General features: G+C 38.7%; 2 protein-coding genes across 6 annotated transcripts in view; one reads left to right on the top strand and one right to left on the bottom strand.

The window, feature by feature from the left end:
• LOC133632213 (membrane-associated phosphatidylinositol transfer protein 2-like) overlaps positions 1–12504 on the top strand; it is a 154892-nt gene extending 142388 nt beyond the window's left edge. For 4 of the 5 annotated variants that reach the window (XM_062024514.1, XM_062024513.1, XM_062024511.1 and 1 more), the window contains 7 exons: positions 499–615; positions 1154–1270; positions 1350–1498; positions 4385–4534; positions 4614–4794; positions 4863–4991; positions 7573–12503. In XM_062024514.1, coding sequence (XP_061880498.1) covers positions 499–615; positions 1154–1270; positions 1350–1498; positions 4385–4534; positions 4614–4794; positions 4863–4991; positions 7573–7953 — 1224 coding nt within the window. In that variant the 3' untranslated portion in view covers positions 7954–12503. Of the gene's footprint in view, positions 1–498; positions 616–1153; positions 1271–1349; positions 1499–4384; positions 4535–4613; positions 4795–4862; positions 4992–7572 lie in introns of all 5 variants that reach the window. The other variant, XM_062024510.1, reaches the window with a different exon arrangement.
• A 2482-nt stretch (positions 12505–14986) lies between these two features.
• arl6ip4 (ADP-ribosylation factor-like 6 interacting protein 4) overlaps positions 14987–19886 on the bottom strand; it is a 28837-nt gene continuing 23937 nt past the window's right edge. The window contains exons 4-6 of the mRNA XM_062024507.1: positions 18424–18541; positions 16473–16542; positions 14987–16410 (exon numbers count right to left, since the gene is read on the bottom strand). Of these exons, the coding sequence (XP_061880491.1) occupies positions 16354–16410; positions 16473–16542; positions 18424–18541 (245 nt within the window). The 3' untranslated portion in view covers positions 14987–16353. The remainder of the gene's footprint in view (positions 16411–16472; positions 16543–18423; positions 18542–19886) is intronic.

Genomic DNA, 19886 nt, shown 5'->3' with positions numbered 1-19886 from the left:
GCACCGACACTCAACAACAACACATCATTTGCAGACTATAATTACAAGTTTGCAAAACATATTTTTAACCCAAATAGGTGAAACTAGATAATCTCCCACGGCACACCAGACTGTATCTCACGGCACACTAGTGTGCCGCGGCACAGTGGTTGAAAAACACTGGCTTAAGAGATATTCCTGGCTCTGAATTTACTTATTGCTATTTTTATGTTTTTGTGCATTATTTGTTGCCGTCATCATTAAAACGAACAGGTTACTCATCACTTACTCAGTACTTGAGTAGTTTTTTCACAACATACTTTTTACTTTTACTCAAGTAAATATTTGGGTGACTACTCCTTACTTTTACTTGAGTAATAAAAGTCTAAAGTAACAGTACTCTTACTTGAGTACAATTTCTGGCTACTCTACCCACCTCTGGTTACACAAGAGTCGGTCAATCATTTGTTACGGTGGAGGAGTGATGTTGATGGTGATGATCTAAAATATCCGTCACAGGTCATGAGACACGACAACTCCAGCATTCTGGAACTTGATGGGAAAGAAGTGTCTGAGTTTACGCCCTCCAAACCTCGGGAGAAGTGGCTCCGCAAGAGGACTCATGTAAAGATTAGGGTAAGCATGGGTTCTGAAACGGTTGGATGGCATCTAAAGTAGAAATCAGAAAAAGAAACTAAATAAGGACTGTAAGCGTTCCAGTCTGTGGAACGCTCTCCCTGACCACCTGAGGGCACCACAGACTGTGGATGCTTTTAAAAAAAGGCTTCAAAACCCTTCTTTTTAAAAAAAAAAAGGCTTTTTTTTAGATATATGCATACTAGTTTTAGCTATTTGGCTGTTCTAGTTTTTATTTTTATTTATTCTTTATTATCTTTTTATTTTTATTTTTTTAATACACTGTAGCACTTTGAGGTTGTTACTCAATGTAAAGTGCTTTTTACAAATAAAATCTATTATTATTATGATTGTAATAATTGGTAATTTATAACAGCAAATCATACAATAGCAAACCCCAGATACCAGGAAAATGTGGTCTCAGTATTACATCAGATCAATTTTATTGGATGCTGAGGAAGTGCGAAGATTTTTCAGATAGTTTCAATGTTTGTTAAGTTTTTTTTTTTACTCTAACGCAAGTGTTTTTGTCGGACAGAACGTGACGGCCAACCACCGTGTGAACGACGCCGTGTTCACAGAAGACAGCCCGCAGGTGGTGACCGGCCGCTTCATGTACGGCCCACTGGACATGGTCACCCTGACCGGAGAGAAGGTGATCTCTTGTCTCCATAGCAACACCACACACACACTGATAAATGTGTGACTGTGATGTGTTTTGCGTCCTCACCCAGGTTGACCTGTACATCATGACTCAGCCGCCGTCGGGAGAATGGGTGTGCTTCAACACGGAGCTGACCAACAGCAGCGGCCGCGTGACTTTTAACCTTCCCGAGGACAAACGTCTGGGCGTGGGCGTCTACCCCGTCAAAATGGTCGTCAGGTACATTGTGACTTGTGGCTACTATCAAAGGAATTGTACTTGGAAGGTTGCAATCGTGCTCATAGGTTCCATATAGAGATGTCTGATAATGGCTATATTTTGCCGATTTCCGATATTGTCCAACTCTTAATTACCGATTCCGATATCAACCGATACCGATATATACACACTGCAAAAAGTCAGTGTTCAAAAACAAGAGAAAAAAAAATAAAAAAATTAGGGGTATTTTATTTGAACTAAGCAAAATTATCTGCCAATAGAACAAGAAAACTTTCCAAAACAAGTAAAATTAAAGCTGCAAGCAGCGATGGACGGGACCGACTTTGAGGGCTCATAAAATCCAAACCATAGCAGTAATTAAAACTCTTTCATCAACTTTTAATCAGAAGGGTTCAATCTCTCTCCTCTGCTAATTTGAAGCCGACACGACAAACATACTCAGAGGGGATAATGTTTGAAAAAAGGTGACTGTTTTTACTCATCTTTAGTTTTGAAGGGGGAATTGCAAACTTCCTGTTGATTTTTGCTGGGGGTTGTCAGTGTATGAAATCTAGGTCTAGGTGAGACCTACATAGAGGTTTTTGTTTCATGTCTCTACGACATTCCTACTGGGAGTTACAGGCAGTTTTGTCTGTGTTTTCTTCCTAGGGGCCGCTAGAGCGCAATTTTGAGTTTTGGGGTTTGGTTTTTTGATTAGATCGCAATTTTCGCCAGTCCTGATGTGTGTGTCCAATTTGGTGAGTTTTGAAGCATGTTAAGGGGGTCAAATTACAACTCAAAGAGGCGGCGGTATAATAATTAAGAATAAAGAAGAAGAATAAAACGCTAGAAATTCAATAGGGTCCTCTGTCGCAAAGGGACATTCGGTCCCTAAATTAGCTAACTTCAATTAACCCAAAAATACCTTAAAATAAGTATATTCTCACTAATAACAAGTGCACTTTTCTTGGTAGAAAAAAAAGAGACCTTTTTGCTCAATATGTTGAAAAATATTCTTAAATTACGTAAATGCTAGTGCCATTATCTTGACATAATGATATGCGCTTGGCATCATGATTTTTTTTTTCATGCTTGAAGTAAGAAATGATTACTTTAAAAAAGTAGTTTTATACTTGTGAGTGTTGATGACACAGCTTTGCAACAGTTGATATTCTAGTTTCAAGCATGTTTTACTCAATATAGGTCATCAAATCTCAGCAACAAGCTGTAATATCTTACTGAGATCATTTAACACCAAAACACTTAAAACAAGTAAAACACTCTAACATAAAATCTGCTTAGTGAGAAGAATTATCTTGTCGGACAGAAAATAAGCAAATATCACCCTTATTTGAGATATTTAATCTTACTTAGATTTCAGTTTTTGCAGTGTAGTTCAAGTGTGAATTGAGGCAGTCTTTCCTCTTAGAGCTGAGGTGAGTGAATGTGTGAATATGGTAATGAGACAGCACGTAAGGATGATGTCACATAAGGCTTAGAAAGTGCTGAGTTCCAAAAAAAATGTTTGAACTTTTGTTGACAAATACAAAAAGTGGAGTTGTCATTAAAGGCCTACTGAAATGATTTTTTTTTATTTAAACGGGGATAGCAGATCTATTCTATGTGTCATACTTGATCATTTCGCGATATTGCCATATTTTTGCTGAAAGGATTTAGTATAGAACAACGACGATAAAGATTGCAACTTTTGGTATCTGATAAAAAAAAAAAGGCTTGCCCCTACCGGAAGTAGCGTGACGTAGTCAGTTGAACATATACGCAAAGTTCCCTATTGTTTACAATGATGGCCGCATGAAGTGAGAGAGATTCGGACCGAGAAAGCGACAATTTCCCCATTAATTTGAGCGAGGATGAAAGATTTGTGGATGAGTAAAGTGCAAGTGAAGGACTAGTGGGGAGTTGAAGCTATTCAGATAGGGAAGATGCTGTGAGAGCCGGGGGTGACCTGATATTCAGCTGGGAATGACTACAACAGTAAATAAACACAAGACATATATATACTCTATTAGCCACAACACAACCAGGCTTATATTTAATATGCCACAAATTAATCCTGCATAAAAACACCTGCGTGTTTGTTATGCTAGCTCCTAGCTCCTCTGCTAGCTCCTAGCTCCATAGAACACGCCAAAACAATTCAAACACCTGATCAACACACACAATCACTCAGCCCAAAAGACCGTTCACCTAACCCAAGGTTCATAAAGCTTGTATATTTAAAAAAAAGTTACGTACGGTCAAGCGATCAAATGTTTGGAAGCCAAAGCTGCATACTCACGGTAGCACGTCTGCGTCTTTGTCATCCAAATCAAAGTAATCCTGGTAAGAGTCTGTGTTGTCCCAGTTCTCTACAGGCGTCTGTGTACCGAAGTCAAAAGTCCTCCTGGTTAGAGTCTCTGTTATCCGAGTTCTTCCATCTTGACTGCATCTTTCGGGAATGTAAACAAAGAAGCGCCGCCTGTGTACGTGTTGCTGCTGACTTCCCTCGCAAAATAGACGCTTCGCACCGACAACTTTCTTCTTTGCTTGCTCAGCTTCTTTCTCCATAATGCAATGAACATAATTGCAACAGATTCACCAACACAGATGTCCAGAATACACCCAGAATGAGATGAAAACAGCTATTTCGTATTGGCTTCAATGTGGAAGGCATACCCGTGTTCCCCGGGCTACGTCACGCGCATACGTCATCCTCAGAGGCGTTTTCAACCGGAAGTTTAGCGGCAAATTTAAAATTGCACTTTATAAGTTAACCCGGCCGTATTGGCATGTGTTGCAATGTTAAGATTTCATCATTGATATATAAACTATCAGACTGCGTGGTCGGTAGTAGTGGCTTTCAGTAGGCCTTTAATGTCAGCTTTTGTTCCTCTGCGGTCTCCTCAGGGGCGACCATACGTGTGCAGACAGCTACTTGACGGTGATCCCTCGCGGCACAGAGTTTGTGGTGTTCAGCATCGACGGCTCGTTTGCCGCCAGCGTCTCCATCATGGGCAGCGACCCCAAAGTGCGGGCGGGGGCTGTTGACGTCGTCAGGTATCTAGTGCTTACCTCTCCCCTTTTCCTTGAGTTTTTTTTGGCTGTGGTGTTAAGTGACTTCCTGTGTGGCGTGCAGGCACTGGCAGGATTTGGGCTACCTGATCATCTACGTGACGGGCAGACCCGACATGCAGAAGCAACGAGTCGTGGCTTGGTTGTCGCAGCACAACTTCCCTCACGGCATCGTGTCCTTCTGCGACGGCCTGGTCCACGACCCGCTCAGACACAAAGCCAACTTCCTTAAGTCCTTGACAGAGGTCCGGATGAGAGCAATGATCCGGACAGGGACACGTTACACCAACAAGAATCTTATTTATGGTTTCAGGTTCACATGAAGATATTTGCTGGTTACGGCTCAACCAAAGACATCTCCGTCTACACGGCCATCGGTCTGCCTGCATCACACATCTACATCGTTGGAAGACCCTCCAAAAAGATGCAACACCAGTGTCAGGTAGGGATGTCCGATAATGGCTTTTTTGCCGATATCCGACATTGTCCAACTCTTAATTACAGATACCGATATCAACCGATACCGATATATACAGTCGTGGAATTAACACATTATTATGCCTAATTTGGACAACCAGGTATGGTGAAGATAAGGTCCTTTAAAAAAAAAAAAAAGTAATAAAATAAGATAAATCAATTAAAAACATTTTCTTGAATAAAAAAGAAAGTAAAACAATAAAAATAAAAAAAACACTACCGTTCAAAAGTTTGGGGTCACATTGAAATGTCCTTATTTTTGAAGGAAAAGCACTGTACTTTTCAATGAAGATAACTTTAAACTAGTCTTAACTTTAAAGAAATACACTCTATACATTGCTAATGTGGTAAATGACTATTCTAGCTGCAAATGTCTGGTTTTTGGTGCAATATCTACATAGGTGTATAGAGGCCCATTTCCAGCAACTATCACTCCAGTGTTCTAATTAGGGATGTCCGATAATGGCTTTTTGCCGATATCCGATATTGTCCAACTCTTTAATTACCGATACCGATATCAACCGATACCGATATCAACCGATATATGCAGTTGTGGAATTAACACATTATTATGCCTAATTTGGACAACCAGGTATGGTGAAGATAAGGTACTTTTTTTTTTTAATTACTAAAATAAGATAAATAAATTAAAAACATTTTCTTGAATAAAAAATAAAGTAAAACAATATAAAAACAGTTACATAGAAACTAGTAATGAATGAAAATTAGTAAAATTAACTGTTAAAGGTTAGTACTATTAGTGGACCAGCAGCACGCACAATCATGTGTGCTTACGGACTGTATCCCTTGCAGACTGTATTGATATACATTGATATATAATGTAAGAACCAGAATATTGATAACAGAAAGAAACAACCCTTTTGTGTGAATGAGTGTAAATGGGGGAGGGAGGTTTTTTGGGTTGGTGCACTAATTGTAAGTGTATCTTGTGTTTTTTATGTTGATTTAATTAAAAAAAAACAAAAAAAACGATACCGATAATAAAAAAAACGATACCGATAATTTCCGATATTACATTTTAACGCATATATCGGCCGATAATATCGGCAGGCCGATATTATCGGACATCTCTAATATATATATATATATATATATATATATATATATATATATATATATATATATATATATATATATATGAAATATATATGAAATACTCGAGTTGGTGAATTCTAGCTGTAAATAACCACGCCCCCCGCCCTCACACAGTAAAATTAACTGTTAAAGGTTTGTACTATTAGTGGAGCAGCAGCACGCACAATCATGTGTGCTTACGGACTGTATCCCTTGCAGACTGTATTGATATATGTTGATATATAATGTAGGAACCAGAATATTAATAACAGAAAGAAACAACCCTTTTGTGTGAATGAGTGTAAATGGGGGAGGGAGGTTTTTTGGGTTGGTGCACTAATTGTAAGTGTATCTTGTGTTTTTTATGTTGATTTAATTAAAAGAAAACAAAAAAAACGATACCGATAATAAAAAAAACGATACCGATCATTTCCGATATTACATTTTAACGCATATATCGGCCGATAATATCGGCAGGCCGATATTATCGGACATCTCTAATATATATATATATATATATATATATGTATATATATATATATATATATATATATATATATATATATATATGAAATATATATGAAATACTCGAGTTGGTGAATTCTAGCTGTAAATAACCACGCCCCCCGCCCTCACACAGTAAAATTAACTGTTAAAGGTTTGTACTATTAGTGGAGCAGCAGCACGCACAATCATGTGTGCTTACGGACTGTATCCCTTGCAGACTGTATTGATATATGTTGATATATAATGTAGGAACCAAAATATTAATAACGGAAAGAAACAACCCTTTTGTGTGAATGAGTGTAAATGGGGGAGGGAGGTTTTTTGGGTTGGTGCACTAATTGTAAGTGTATCTTGTGTTTTTTATGTTGATTTAATTAAAAAAAACAAAAAAAAACGATACCGATAATAAAAAAAACCGATACCGATAATTTCCGATATTACATTTTAACGCATATATCGGCCGATAATATCGGCAGGCCGATATTATCGGACATCTCTAATATATATATATATATGTATATATATATATATGAAATATATATGAAATACTCGAGTTGGTGAATTCTAGCTGTAAATAACCACGCCCCCCGCCCCCTCACACTCCTGACCAAGCCCCCCCCCCACCCCCCACCTCCCGATATTGGAGGTCTCAAGGTTGGCAAGTATGCAACAGAGGGGCGGGGAGTTGGGACCCTGGAGGTCGACTGCTGCTATGTTTAGATTTGGAGGACAGCGCAAAGAAAGAGGCTTCAAAAAAGTTCAGACAAGACAAAACAAAGAGAGCAAGCAGGGAGAAGAAGGGTGCGGAAAAACCGCCTTCACCAGAGGCAAGACAGAAAGGGATGTATTTTGACCAATCATTGAGGAGATTCCCTGAAAGCGAGTTGGCCGTACTCTCTTTATACGCCACTCTGCCCAACGAATGCTCTCTTTTGCCCCCGCAGTTCATCACGGAAGGTTACGCGTCCCACCTGTCCCAGCTGGAGTACAACCAGCGCTCGCGGCCGGCCAAGCCCAGCAGCACCCGCATGGTCCTGCGCAAGGGCAGCTTCGGCGTGGGCGCCAACAGCGACTTCCTCAGGAAGCGCAACCTGCTGCGCACCATCTCCTCCCAGCCGGCGCCCAGCTCGCCCACGGCGGGGAGCGTCCACGTCCACGTCCGCCCCGAGCGCACGCAGAGCCAGTCGGACAGCGAGCGCCTGGAGCGCGAGCGCCTGGAGCGCGCCCACGGCCAGGCGGCCACGCAGCGCAGCATGAGCATCACGGCCAGCTGCTGGGGGCGCAGCAGCACCAAGATGGAGTCCGGGATACTCAGCCCCAAATGAGGCGGGGAGCCACGCCGCTGACGACGGAACAGGTGCTCTTTTCACTCAATCAGATACGCCGCACAGATGTTTCCTCGGACCAAACCGCCGTGTAATCCCGCGCTCCCCTTCTGAGCTTCGACAGCTGCAAGCACAACTTTTTAATGCTGGATGGGTAAAAACTTTTTTCCACGCAAAAACAATTGAACCGCAGCCCCCACAGGAGAACCATGTGACTCCTCCCAAGTCAATGTGCCAAAGTACTCGAGCACGGAGCGGAATATCTGTGCGGGGACGCCACATGACAACATGTACAGTATGTTTGTACATTATAAAGATTTAGAGTATAAATTATGAATAACGGTGCAGAACTACTGTCTACCGGTCCACTCCAGACCCACGGTAAGTGTCTTCTTTCTATTCAGGACGACACCTCCTCCTTATTTAAGGACTTTGTTTCAATGTGGAGGAAAAATATGATTTTATTCAATGACTTTGGGATTCATTTTTATTCCTATTACAGTACTGACCCGAATATAAGACCGCCCTATTCTCTTTTAAGGAAATCCACAATAACTGGTCCAGACCCAGTTTTTTTCAATACTATATAGTAGGGGTGTAACGGTACGTGTATTTGTATTGAACCGCTTCGGTGCGGGGGTTCGGTTCGGAGGTGTACACTGCAAAAAGTCAGCGTTTAAAAACAAGAAAAAAAAAATACAAAAATGCGGGGTATTTTATTTGAACTAAGCTAAATTATCTGCGAATAGAACAAGAAAATTTGGCTTGTCAAGACTTTCCAAAACAAGTAAAATTAGCTAACCTAAATGAACCCCAAAAATGCCTTAAAATAAGTATATTCTCACTAATAACAATCGCACTTTTCTTGGTAGAAAAAAAAAGAGATCTTTTTGCTCAATATGTTGAAAAATATTCTTAAATTAAGTAAATGCTAGTGCCATTATCTTGACATAATATTATTATCATGATATTATGGGGCATCATGATTTTTTTTTTCATGCTTGAAATAAGAAATTACTACTTTAAAAAAGTAGTTTTATACTTGTGAGTGTTGATGACACAGCTTTGCAACAGTTGATATTCTACTTTCAAGCATGTTTTACTCAATATAGGTCATCAAATCTCAGCAACAAGCTGTAATATCTTACTGAGATCATTTAGGACCATCCATCCATCCATTTTCTACCGCTTCTCCCCTTCGGGGTCGCAGGGGGCGCTGGAGCCTATCTCAGCTACAATCGGGCGGAAGGCGGGGTACACCCTGGACAAGTTGCCACCTCATCGCAGGGCCAACACAGATAGACAGACAACATTCACACTCACATTCACACACTAGGGACCAAACCACTCTAACATAAAATCTGCTTAGTGAGAAGAATTATCTTAGACAGAAAATAAGCAAATATCACCCTTATTTGAGATATTTCATCTTACTTAGATTTCAGTTTTTGCAGTGTACCGAACGAGTTTCCACACGGACATATTAAGTAGCGTAACGCACGTTGTGTAAACAATGCACACCGAGGCACAACACACGGCATGCTAGCAGCTAACGGGCTACGATAGACTGACCATACGTCGTCTTTTCACCGGACATGTCCTCTTTTGCGGAGCTGTCAGGGCGGAGTTTCTTAAATGCCTCAAATGTCCGGCATTTTGAGTTAGGGTTGCGTGTATTTTCAATGTACGTTCAGGGTTAAGAAGGGGTTAAAAACAAAACAAATAGTGCGTGCAGCAGCATTGGTGAGGGAGGGGCAGAGACAGAGAGAGAGAGAGAGTTATGATAAACGCGCATGCATCGCCAGGCTCTGCTTTTTATCCATAGATTTATCAGATTTGATTTTTTATTATCTATAGCAGGGGTGTCTAAAGTGTGCCCCGGAGGCCATTTGCGGCCCACAGCTAATGTTTTAAAGGCCCACGGCACATTCTAAAAGTACTATTAAAATAAACAAAAACATAACAAAAGTGAAATAAAAAAGCTTAAAGGTTAAATGTAATTTTGAAAAAGTTGCAATGTTGACTAATAAAACAAAGCTGTTTTTTTCTTCTTTCAAACTGTCATTGCTCAAAACATAATATCGAATCAAAATCAATGTTATTATGAATTATTGACCTATCCAAGGTTCTGATTACTTCACATCAAATATTCCACTAAGAAAAATATTTTTGGTGGAAGATTTTGCAAATTTGGTAAATAAATACCGTATTTTTCGGAGTATAAGTCGCACCGGCCGAAAATGCATAATAAAGAAGGAACTAAACATATAAGTCGCACTGGAGTATAAGTCGCATTTTTTGGGGAAATGTATTTGATAAAAGCCAACACCAAGAATAGACATTTGAAAGGCAATTTAAAATAAATAAAGAATAGTGAACAACAGGCTGAATAAGTGTACGTTATATGAGGCATAAATAACCAACTGAGAATGTGCCTGGTATGTTAACGTAACATATTATGGTAAGAGTCATTCAAATAACTATAACATATAGAACATGCTATACGTTTACCCAACAATCTGTCACTCCTGATCGCTAAATCCGATGAAATCTTATACGTCTAGTCCAGGGGTCGGCAACCCAAAATGTTGAAAGAGCCATATTGGACCAAAAATACAAAAACAAAAATACAAAAAATTAAAAGCCATATTACATACAGATAGTGTGTCATGAGATATAAATTGAATTAAGATGACTTAAAGGAAGCTAAATTACCTCAAATATAGCATAATGATGCAATATGTACATATAGATAGCCTAAATAGCATGTTAGCATCGATTAGCTTGCAGTCATGCAGTGACCAAATATGTCTGATTAGCACAACAAACAAGTCAATAACATCAACAAAACTCACCTTTGTGCATTTATGCACAACTTTAAAAGTTTGGTGGACAAAATGAGACAGAAAAAGAAGTGGCATAAAACACGTCTTAGAAAGTCGGAGAAAGTTATATACATGTAAACAAACTAAGGTGAGTTCAAGGACCGCCAAAATTAGTAGGACAAAACGGCGCTCGCCAAATACTCGAATCAGTGAAGCATGTTTAATATAAACAGTGTGATTTATAACAATTAGGGAGGTTTGTGTCATGTTTGTCCTCCTACAGTAACCATATTAAAACAAAAAATATATTTTTTTCCCCTCATCTTTTTCCATTTTTCATACATTTTTGAAAAAGCTCCAGAGAGCCACTAGGGCGGCGCTAAAGAGCCGCATGCGGCTCTAGAGCCGCGGGTTGCCGACCCCTGGTCTAGTCTCTTACGTGAATGAGCTAAATAATATTATTTGATATTTTACGGTAATGTGTTAATAATTTCACACATAAGTCGCTCCTGAGTATAAGTCGCACCCCCGGCCAAACTGTGAAAAAAACTGCGACTTGAAAAATACGGTAATATTGAATCAAAATCAATGTTATTATGAATTATTGACCTATCCAAGGTTCCGATTACTTCACATCAAATATTCCACTAAGAAAAATATTTTTGGTGGAAGATTTTGCAAATTTGGTAAATAAATAACCAAAAAATGTATATTTTGTTGTTTTCTTACTGCACCGAAAATGAACCGTGACCTCTAAACCGAGGTACGTACCGAACCGAAATGTTTGTGTACCGTTACACCCCTAGTAAATATATATTTTAGTGTTCACATGTTGTCCATGCGGTAAAAAACATGATTTGGTGACACAGCTCAATTTTCAATAACAAAAATGTCCGTTTAGTTAAATACCGTTTTTATGTTCTTTTATATCTGCTTCTGAAATATACTTTGCACGTATAAACCTATTCCAACACATCTTTTTCCGACTGTTTTTTGGGGGGGAAATACTGTCTTATATTCAGGTCAATTGTAGTTTTTCTGCTTATTTTTTATTTTTGAGGGGGGAGGCCTGGTGCAGTTTTGTCATTGTTTTCTTGCCAATCACCACACTTGTGTTCTATTTATTATCATTATTACTATAGTATATATTGTCATTTTAAGCTATTTTGGAATTCTGGGAAGGGGCTTCTCTCTCTCTCTCTCTCTCTCTGCTTTATCCTCCAGTGTTGAATGTGCTCCTTTATGTCTCTTTTGAAAAGACCTAAAGTTGTAAATGTGGTGTATAAATATGTCCGAACACAGCGATGAGACTTGATGATGATGATTTTAATAACAACGAGGCACGTCCCGAAGTGACTGCAATGGACCAACAACACGGGCGCAAATGTAAAAGGGAAAATGTGCAATATTTCCAATGATTTATTGATGGCCACCAGGTCCAACACGCTGCATCCCAGTGCTATGACAATCACTCCAATCAGGAATGTCACCACTCCAAGCTTGCACAGCAAATTTCACTTACGACTGTACAGTTTGGTCAAATGTACTGGGACACGACGACACCTTCCCTTACAGTCTTTTTACAGTGCTTGACGCTCGTTATGGACAGAAGCATCGGGAAACTCGACGCCGACTACAAACCCCGTTTCCATACGAGTTGGGAAATTGTGTTAGATGTAAATATAAACGAAATACAATGATTTGCAAATTATTTTCAACCCATATTCAGTTGAATATGCTACAAAGACAACATATTTGATGTTCAAACTGATAAACATTTTTTTTTTTTTTTGCAAATAATCATTAACTTTAGAATTTGATGCCAGCAACACGTGACAAAGAAGTTGGGAAAGGTGGCAATAAATACTGATAAAGTTGAGGAATGCTCATCAAACACTTATTTGGAGGTGTGCAGGCTAATTGGGAACAGGTGGGTGCCATGATTGGGTATAAAAACAGCTTCCCAAAAAATGCTCAGTCTTTCACAAGAAAGGATGGGGCGAGGTACACCCCTTTGTCCACAACTGCTTACAGTTTAAGAACAACGTTTCTCAAAGTGCAATTGCAAGAAATTTAGGGATTTTTAACATCTACGGTCCATAATATCATCAAAAGGTTCAGAGAATCTGGAGAAATCACTCCACGTGAGCGGCATGGCCGGAAACCAACATTGAATGACCGTGACTTTCGATCCCGCAGACGGCACTGTATCAAAAACCGACATCAATCTCTAAAGGATATCACCACATGGGCTCAGGAACACTTCAGAAAACCACCGTCACTAAATACAGTTGGTCGCTACATCTGTAAGTGCAAGTTAAACCTCTACTATGCAAAGCGAAAGCCATTTATCAACAACACCCAGAAACGCCGCCGGCTTCTCTGGGCCTGAGATCATCTAAGATGGACTCATGCAAAGTGGAAAAGTGTTCTGTGGTCTGACGAGTCCACATTTCAAATTGTTTTTTGGAAATATTCGACATCGTGTCATCCGGACCCAAGGGGAAGCGAACCATCCAGACTGTTATTGACGCAAAGTTGAAAAGCCAGCATGTGTGATGCTATGGGGGTGCATTAGTGCCCAAGGCATGGGTAACTTACACATCTGTGAAGGCACCATTAATGCTGAAAGGTACATACAAGTTTTGGAGCAACATACACTACCGTTCAAAAGTTTGGGGTCACCCAAACAATTTTGTGGAATAACCTTCATTTCTAAGAACAAGAATAGACCGTTTGATTGACCCCACAAATGTGATGCTCCAGAAACTCAATCTGCTCAAAGGAAGGTCAGTTTTGTAGCTTCTGTAACGAGCTAAACTGTTTTCAGATGTGTGAACATGATTGCACAAGGGTTTTCTAATCATCAATTAGCCTTCTGAGCCAATGAGCAAACACATTGAACCATTAGAACACTGGAGTGATAGTTGTTGGAAATGGGCCTCTATACACCTATGTAGATATTGCACCAAAAACCAGACATTTGCAGCTAGAATAGTCATTTACCACATTAACAATGTATAGAGTGTATTTCTTTAAAGTTAAGACTAGTTTAAAGTTATCTTCATTGAAAAGTACAGTGCTTTTCCTTCAAAAATAAGGACATTTCAATGTGAACCCAAACTTTTGAACGGTAGTGTATGCTGCCATCTAAGCGCCGCCCTTTTCATGGACGCCCCTGCTTATTTCAGCAAGACAATGCCAAGCCACATTCAGCACGTGTTACAACAGCGTGGCTTCGTAAAAAAAGAGTGCGGGTACTTTCCTGGCCCGCCTGCAGTCCAGACATGTCTCCCATGGAAAATGTGTGGCGCATTATGAAGCGTAAAATAATAAATAATAATAAAACAAGAATGGGAAAGAATTCCACTTTCAAAGCTTCAACAATTAGATTCGTCAGTTCCCAATCGTTTATGAGTGTTGTTAAAAGAAAAGGTGATGTAACACAGTCGTGAACATGCCCTTTCCCAACTACTTTAGCACGTGTTGCAGCCATGAAATTCTAAGTTAATTATTATTTGCACAAAAAAAATGTTTATCAGTTTGAACATCAAGTATGTTGTCTTTGTAGCATATTCAACTGAATATGGGTTGAAAATGAATTGCAAATCATTGTATTCCCGTTTATATTTACATCTAACACAATTTCCCAACTCATATGGAAACGGGGTTTGTAATTTGGTCTGTCCCGATACTTTTGTCCATGGAGGCTGGCATGAATCTGTGAAGATGTGTAGTCAATTTGGGCTCGCAAGTAAAAAAAATAAATACTGCCGTGATTATGCTGATGAGGGTTGAAGTGACAAGCAAAGATTTCAGTTGAATTGTCTGCCCAGCTCATTTAACTTAGAGGCCTTAAGTTGTTTTCTTTGCCTTTTTGTCCATTCTCTATGACAACAGCTGCACAAGCAAGTCTTATTTCAAACTAGCTAACAATAAAACACACAAGTCACAGTGCAATGACGATGACGCTTGGCAAATATTTCTATTGTACAGGGTGTGTGTATGTGTGTGTGTGTGTGTGCGTATTTTGTAGGTTTTGGATGACCTCTCACTTGATTTCCATTCCCTTGTTTTTATGCAGTGTATAAAGAACATCGATCCATACAAACAATCATTTGGGCCTTTTTTTTTGGTGTGTGTGTGTGTGCGCGCGTGTGTGTGTGTTTTCTCTCCACACATTGACAGACTTATGAGGTAAATTTGATAGCAAAAAAATCTTTATTCGTCTGAAGTCATCCGACCAGATTTGTCGAGTGTGTGAAAAAAGCACTTATACATGCGGAATACAAACTGGGAAAAATTTGAAATATTTAGGTTGTAAACGGCCACCATGTACCCGCCAGACATTTTCAAAAAAGCATGCATTTCCAAACCTATGTTTTTAATAGGCTAGAAAAATAACAAAAAATATATATTTATATTCATTGTTACTAGCGTTGTCCCCATACAACTTATTTAATTTCGATATACCAATTTTGGAGCCTAGGGTATTGTCCAATACCGATATTGATCCTATATGATATCAGCACAATTTTTGTAGCGTGGAATGTTAGAACAGGCTTCATCAAGTGAACACTTATCTATTCATCATTAACAATCTGGAATGACTTTATGCTGTCTTTAATTTAAGTGGAGTGGTATTTTTTTTTTCAACAATTTATTAGGTTATTAACCTCATGATGCGGAGACGTTTGTTACTGGATACTTTCTACTACACCTCTGCCTTGAAGACTTTGTATCTGTTAGTAAAATGCAACTAGAATTTTTTTGGTACTAGTTTACATTGACAAATGTAATGTTTTAGACTTCAATATTGTTTAATTAAGGACACGTATTTCGTATGTGTCTTCAAAAAGAGGTGGTCTGGAAATTGGGCAGATCCTTGGTTCTCTCCGTTTTGAAGTCCTTAGGTTAGAACAATATCTTTCTGTTGATTACCCACAGGAACATCTTCATCTTGCTTCCCCCCCTACAAAGTGGAGTTTTACGAGCCTTACTCTTGGTAGGTTTCAAAGACAGCTTTTGTCTTCTTGTCAGGAACTCAATGTAATACAACATTTTTGTGATAATTCTGAAACAATTATTCTAACAGTATGTCTAGCTTGTGAGCTATTGTATGCTTGGCTGTCGTGTAGCTACTCACTTCTAGCCAATAGTATAACCTACCACTTCACTTAAAATACAAGAGGAGACCAACCTTGTGTGCTTTTTGGAGGAGAATTAGCTGTTAACTGGCTGTCCAGTTTTGCACAAGTAGGACTGGTTGTCTCAGAAGTTATTTTGGAGATTTAATATGCAAGCCGATATAATCGAATACTTTTTTTTGTTGATATCGGACCGGTATCCAATATCAATATCATAAGGGAAACCCCTTTGCCCCTTAAAATAATTGGAAATCTGACATATAAACAACAATTGTGTTCCTCTACCTCGTGGGGAAGTTGTTAAACTATAGTTTAATCTACACAAAAAATGTGACGTTTTTACATCATTGAAATACGAGCAGCCGAGGTCAACTTTTAGTGAATCCAACGTTTTGTTTTATGCACCAACGGCCAAGTTACAGCATCTTCTACCTGTTGAGTCCAAGTGTTCTCTGGAAGGAGTTGCCGTCCCCTTTGGTGGCTTGCTGCAGGACGAACAAGACAAACTGTAAGATGTTGTCTTCGTTTTGAATGTCTTTTTCCTCACCTTGTTGATGTCCTTGTGTTTTTCACGGCTGACCATCTCCTCGATGATCTCTCCCTCGCCCCTCACCAGCCTGCCGGAGAACAACACAACACGGCTAAGAAGCAAGAAAACACAGCATTTAAAATGTTTTGAACATTAGTCAAATGCTGTCGTCGTTTTATCATTGGGTTATTTTATTGTTGAGATTACGGCATACTTGCCAACCCTCCCGAATTTCCGGGAGACAACCAATCTCCCGATTTCCAGCCGGACAACAATATTGGGGGCGTGCCTTAAAGGCACTGCCTTTAGCATCCTCTCTCACCTGAAAAGGAGACTATTATATATGTCTCCGTTATCCATAGGTTTATCTATGACCCATAAAGTAGGCAGGCACAGAGCTATTTCTCAGCGTGTGTTTATTCCAGCCGGCACGTTAATACACTGACACACAACATCCGGATTCCCATCATGCATTGCTTCAAAACTACGGCAAGTAATAATGTCCAAAAACATAACAGAGACGAAGCAGAAGAACGAAGAAGAGACAGTCATGGCGACGACGAGTAAGAAGAAGAAGTACGCTTGCAAGTTCCAAAATGATTGGAAAAAATAATTTCAGTTCATCCAGGACAGCTCGAAGGGGAAGGGGTATGCTGCCACATTTTGTAGATCAGACTTTTATGTGTGTTAGGGCTGCAACTAACGATTAATTTGATAATCGATTAAACTGTCGATTATTACTTCAATTAATCGATTAATAATCGGATAAAAGAGACAAACTACATTTCTATCCTTTCCAGTATTTTATTGAAAAAAACAGCATACTGGCACCATACTTATTTTGATTATTGTTTCTCAGCTGTTTGTACATGTTGCAGTTTATAAATAAAAATGTATTAAAAAAAAAAAAAATTGCCTCTGCGCATGAGCATAGCATAGATCCAACAAATCAATGACTAAATTAATCGCCAACTATTTTTATAATCAATTTTAATCGATTAGTTGTTGCAGCCCTAATGTGTGTGTATATGTGTAAATAAATGAACACTGAAATTCAAGTATTTCTTTTATTTATATACATATATATATATATAAATATATATATACAGTATATATATAAACATATATAAATATATTTTTTTAATTTATTTATATATATATATATATAAATATTTTTAATTTTATTTATATATATATATTATATATATCATATATATATTATATATATATTTATATTATATATAAAAATGAATAAAATATATATATACAAATAAAAAATATATATATAAATAAATATATATATATATATATAGCTAGAATTCACTGAAAGTCAAGTATTTATATATATATATATATATATATATATATATATATATATATATATATATGCATATATATATATATATTCGGAGGTCTCACGGTTAGCAAGTATGGCTAAGAAGCAAGAAAACACAGCATTTAAATGTTTTGAACATTAGTAAAATGCTGACGTCGTTTTATCATTAAATTGGGTTATTTTATTGTTGAGTTAACGGCAAACTGATAGAGGCTGATGTAGTACTTGGACTGACCTGTGGGGGGCAGCACTTGTGTGCCGCAGTGCTTCCAGGCTGCCGGGGAAGAAGAGCTCGGCTAGCTCTGTAGCTAGCTGTGACTGCTAACTTAATTACTCTCCCGCGGTGGCAAACTCTTCCCGTTATTATTATTGAGGTAATGTTTGCTGGACACGTTATATATTAAATATTTGCCACACCAAAGCCGAAAAGGTTGGTTTTCCAGTTAACGAATTCAGTCTCACATTTGAACTTGGCGCGGTTGCAGGTCGCTAATTGTTAGCCTAGCTTAGCTTCATTGGCTAGTTTCGTCCCATGTGATACATTCTGGCCGTCCTTGAGCCCACTGGTTTTATTGTCTTTTTAAAAAGAAAACATCAGATTGGAAAAAAATTACGGCCAGTTTTTTTTTTTACCTGGTGCGTCCCGTTTCGGGGTCCACCACCTTGCGGATGACACTCTGCCGGGCGTCGTACTCCTCCTTGGTGAGAGGCCTCCTGGTGGCCAGGCGGGCCTTCTGCTCGTCTGTCATCACTGCTCAGACAAACACACAAAACATTGGACTAAATACCAACAAAACTAAACAAAAAAACTGAAGCCAACAAGAGGGCTTTTTCACATTTAATGCATCAGTGAAAAACAATTGTGTGTTCACAAACAACACGGTAGACATCTCAATAATAGGCAACACAAACCCTCTATAACAGTGTTTTTCAACCTTTTTTTGCGTTGAAAAAAATCCAGAGGCACATCACCAGCAGAAATCATTAAAAAATGAAATTCAGTTGACAGTAAAAAGTCACTGTTGCAATTGTTGGATATGAATTTAAACCAGTGGTCCCCAACCACCGGACCGCGGCCCGGTACCGGTCCGTGGATTGATTGGTACCGGGCCGCACAGAAAATTTAAAAAATATATATATATATTTTTTTATTTTTATTAAATCAACATAAAAAACACAAGATACACATACAATTAGTGCACCAATCCAAAAAACCTACCTCCCCCATTTATACTCATTCACACTCATTCGCACAAAAGGCTTGTTTCTTTCTGTTATTAATTTCAAGTTAAAGTGCCAATGATTGTCACACACACACGAGGTGTGGCGAAATTATTCTCTGCATTTGACCCATCACCCTTGATCACCCCCTGGGAGGTGAGGGGAGCAGTGGGCAGCAGCGGTGGCCGCGCCCGGGAATCATTTTTGGTGATTTAACCCCCAATTCCAACCCTTGATGCTGAGTGCCAAGCAGGGAGGTAATGGGTCCTATTTTTATAGTCTTTGGTATGACTCGGCCAAAATATTTCTGGTTCCTACATTATATATCAATATAGATCAATACAGTCTGCAGGGATACAGTCCGTAAGCACACATGATTCTATTTTTTTATGACAAAAAAAAAACTAGTATTTAGCTGTGTGAAATTATTAACACATTAGCGTAAAATATCAAATAATATTATTTAGCTCATTCACGTAAGAGACTAGACGTATAAGATTTCATGGGATTTAGCGATTAGGAGTGACAGATTGTTTGGTAAACGTATAGCATGTTCTATATGTTATAGTTATTTGAATGACTCTTACCATAATATGTTACGTTAACATACCAGGCACGTTCTCAGTTGGTTATTTATGCCTCATATAACGTACAATTATTCAGCCTGTTGTTCACTATTCTTTATTTATTTTAAATTGCCTTTCAAATGTCTATTTTTGGTGTTGGGTTTTATCAAATTCATTTCCCCAAAAAATGCGACTTATACTCCAGTGCGACTTGTACATGTTTTTTTCCTTTTTTATTATGCCTTTTCGGCCGGTGCGACTTATACTCCGAAAAATACGGTACGTGGTATTGAATCGATACCAACATTT

The sequence above is a fragment of the Entelurus aequoreus genome, linkage group LG17 (assembly GCF_033978785.1).
Source record: "Entelurus aequoreus isolate RoL-2023_Sb linkage group LG17, RoL_Eaeq_v1.1, whole genome shotgun sequence".
In the NCBI taxonomy this organism is placed as follows: Eukaryota; Metazoa; Chordata; class Actinopteri; order Syngnathiformes; family Syngnathidae; genus Entelurus; species Entelurus aequoreus.
Note: the sequence above shows the minus strand (reverse complement) of the source record. Positions and strands in the feature narration are given on the sequence as shown.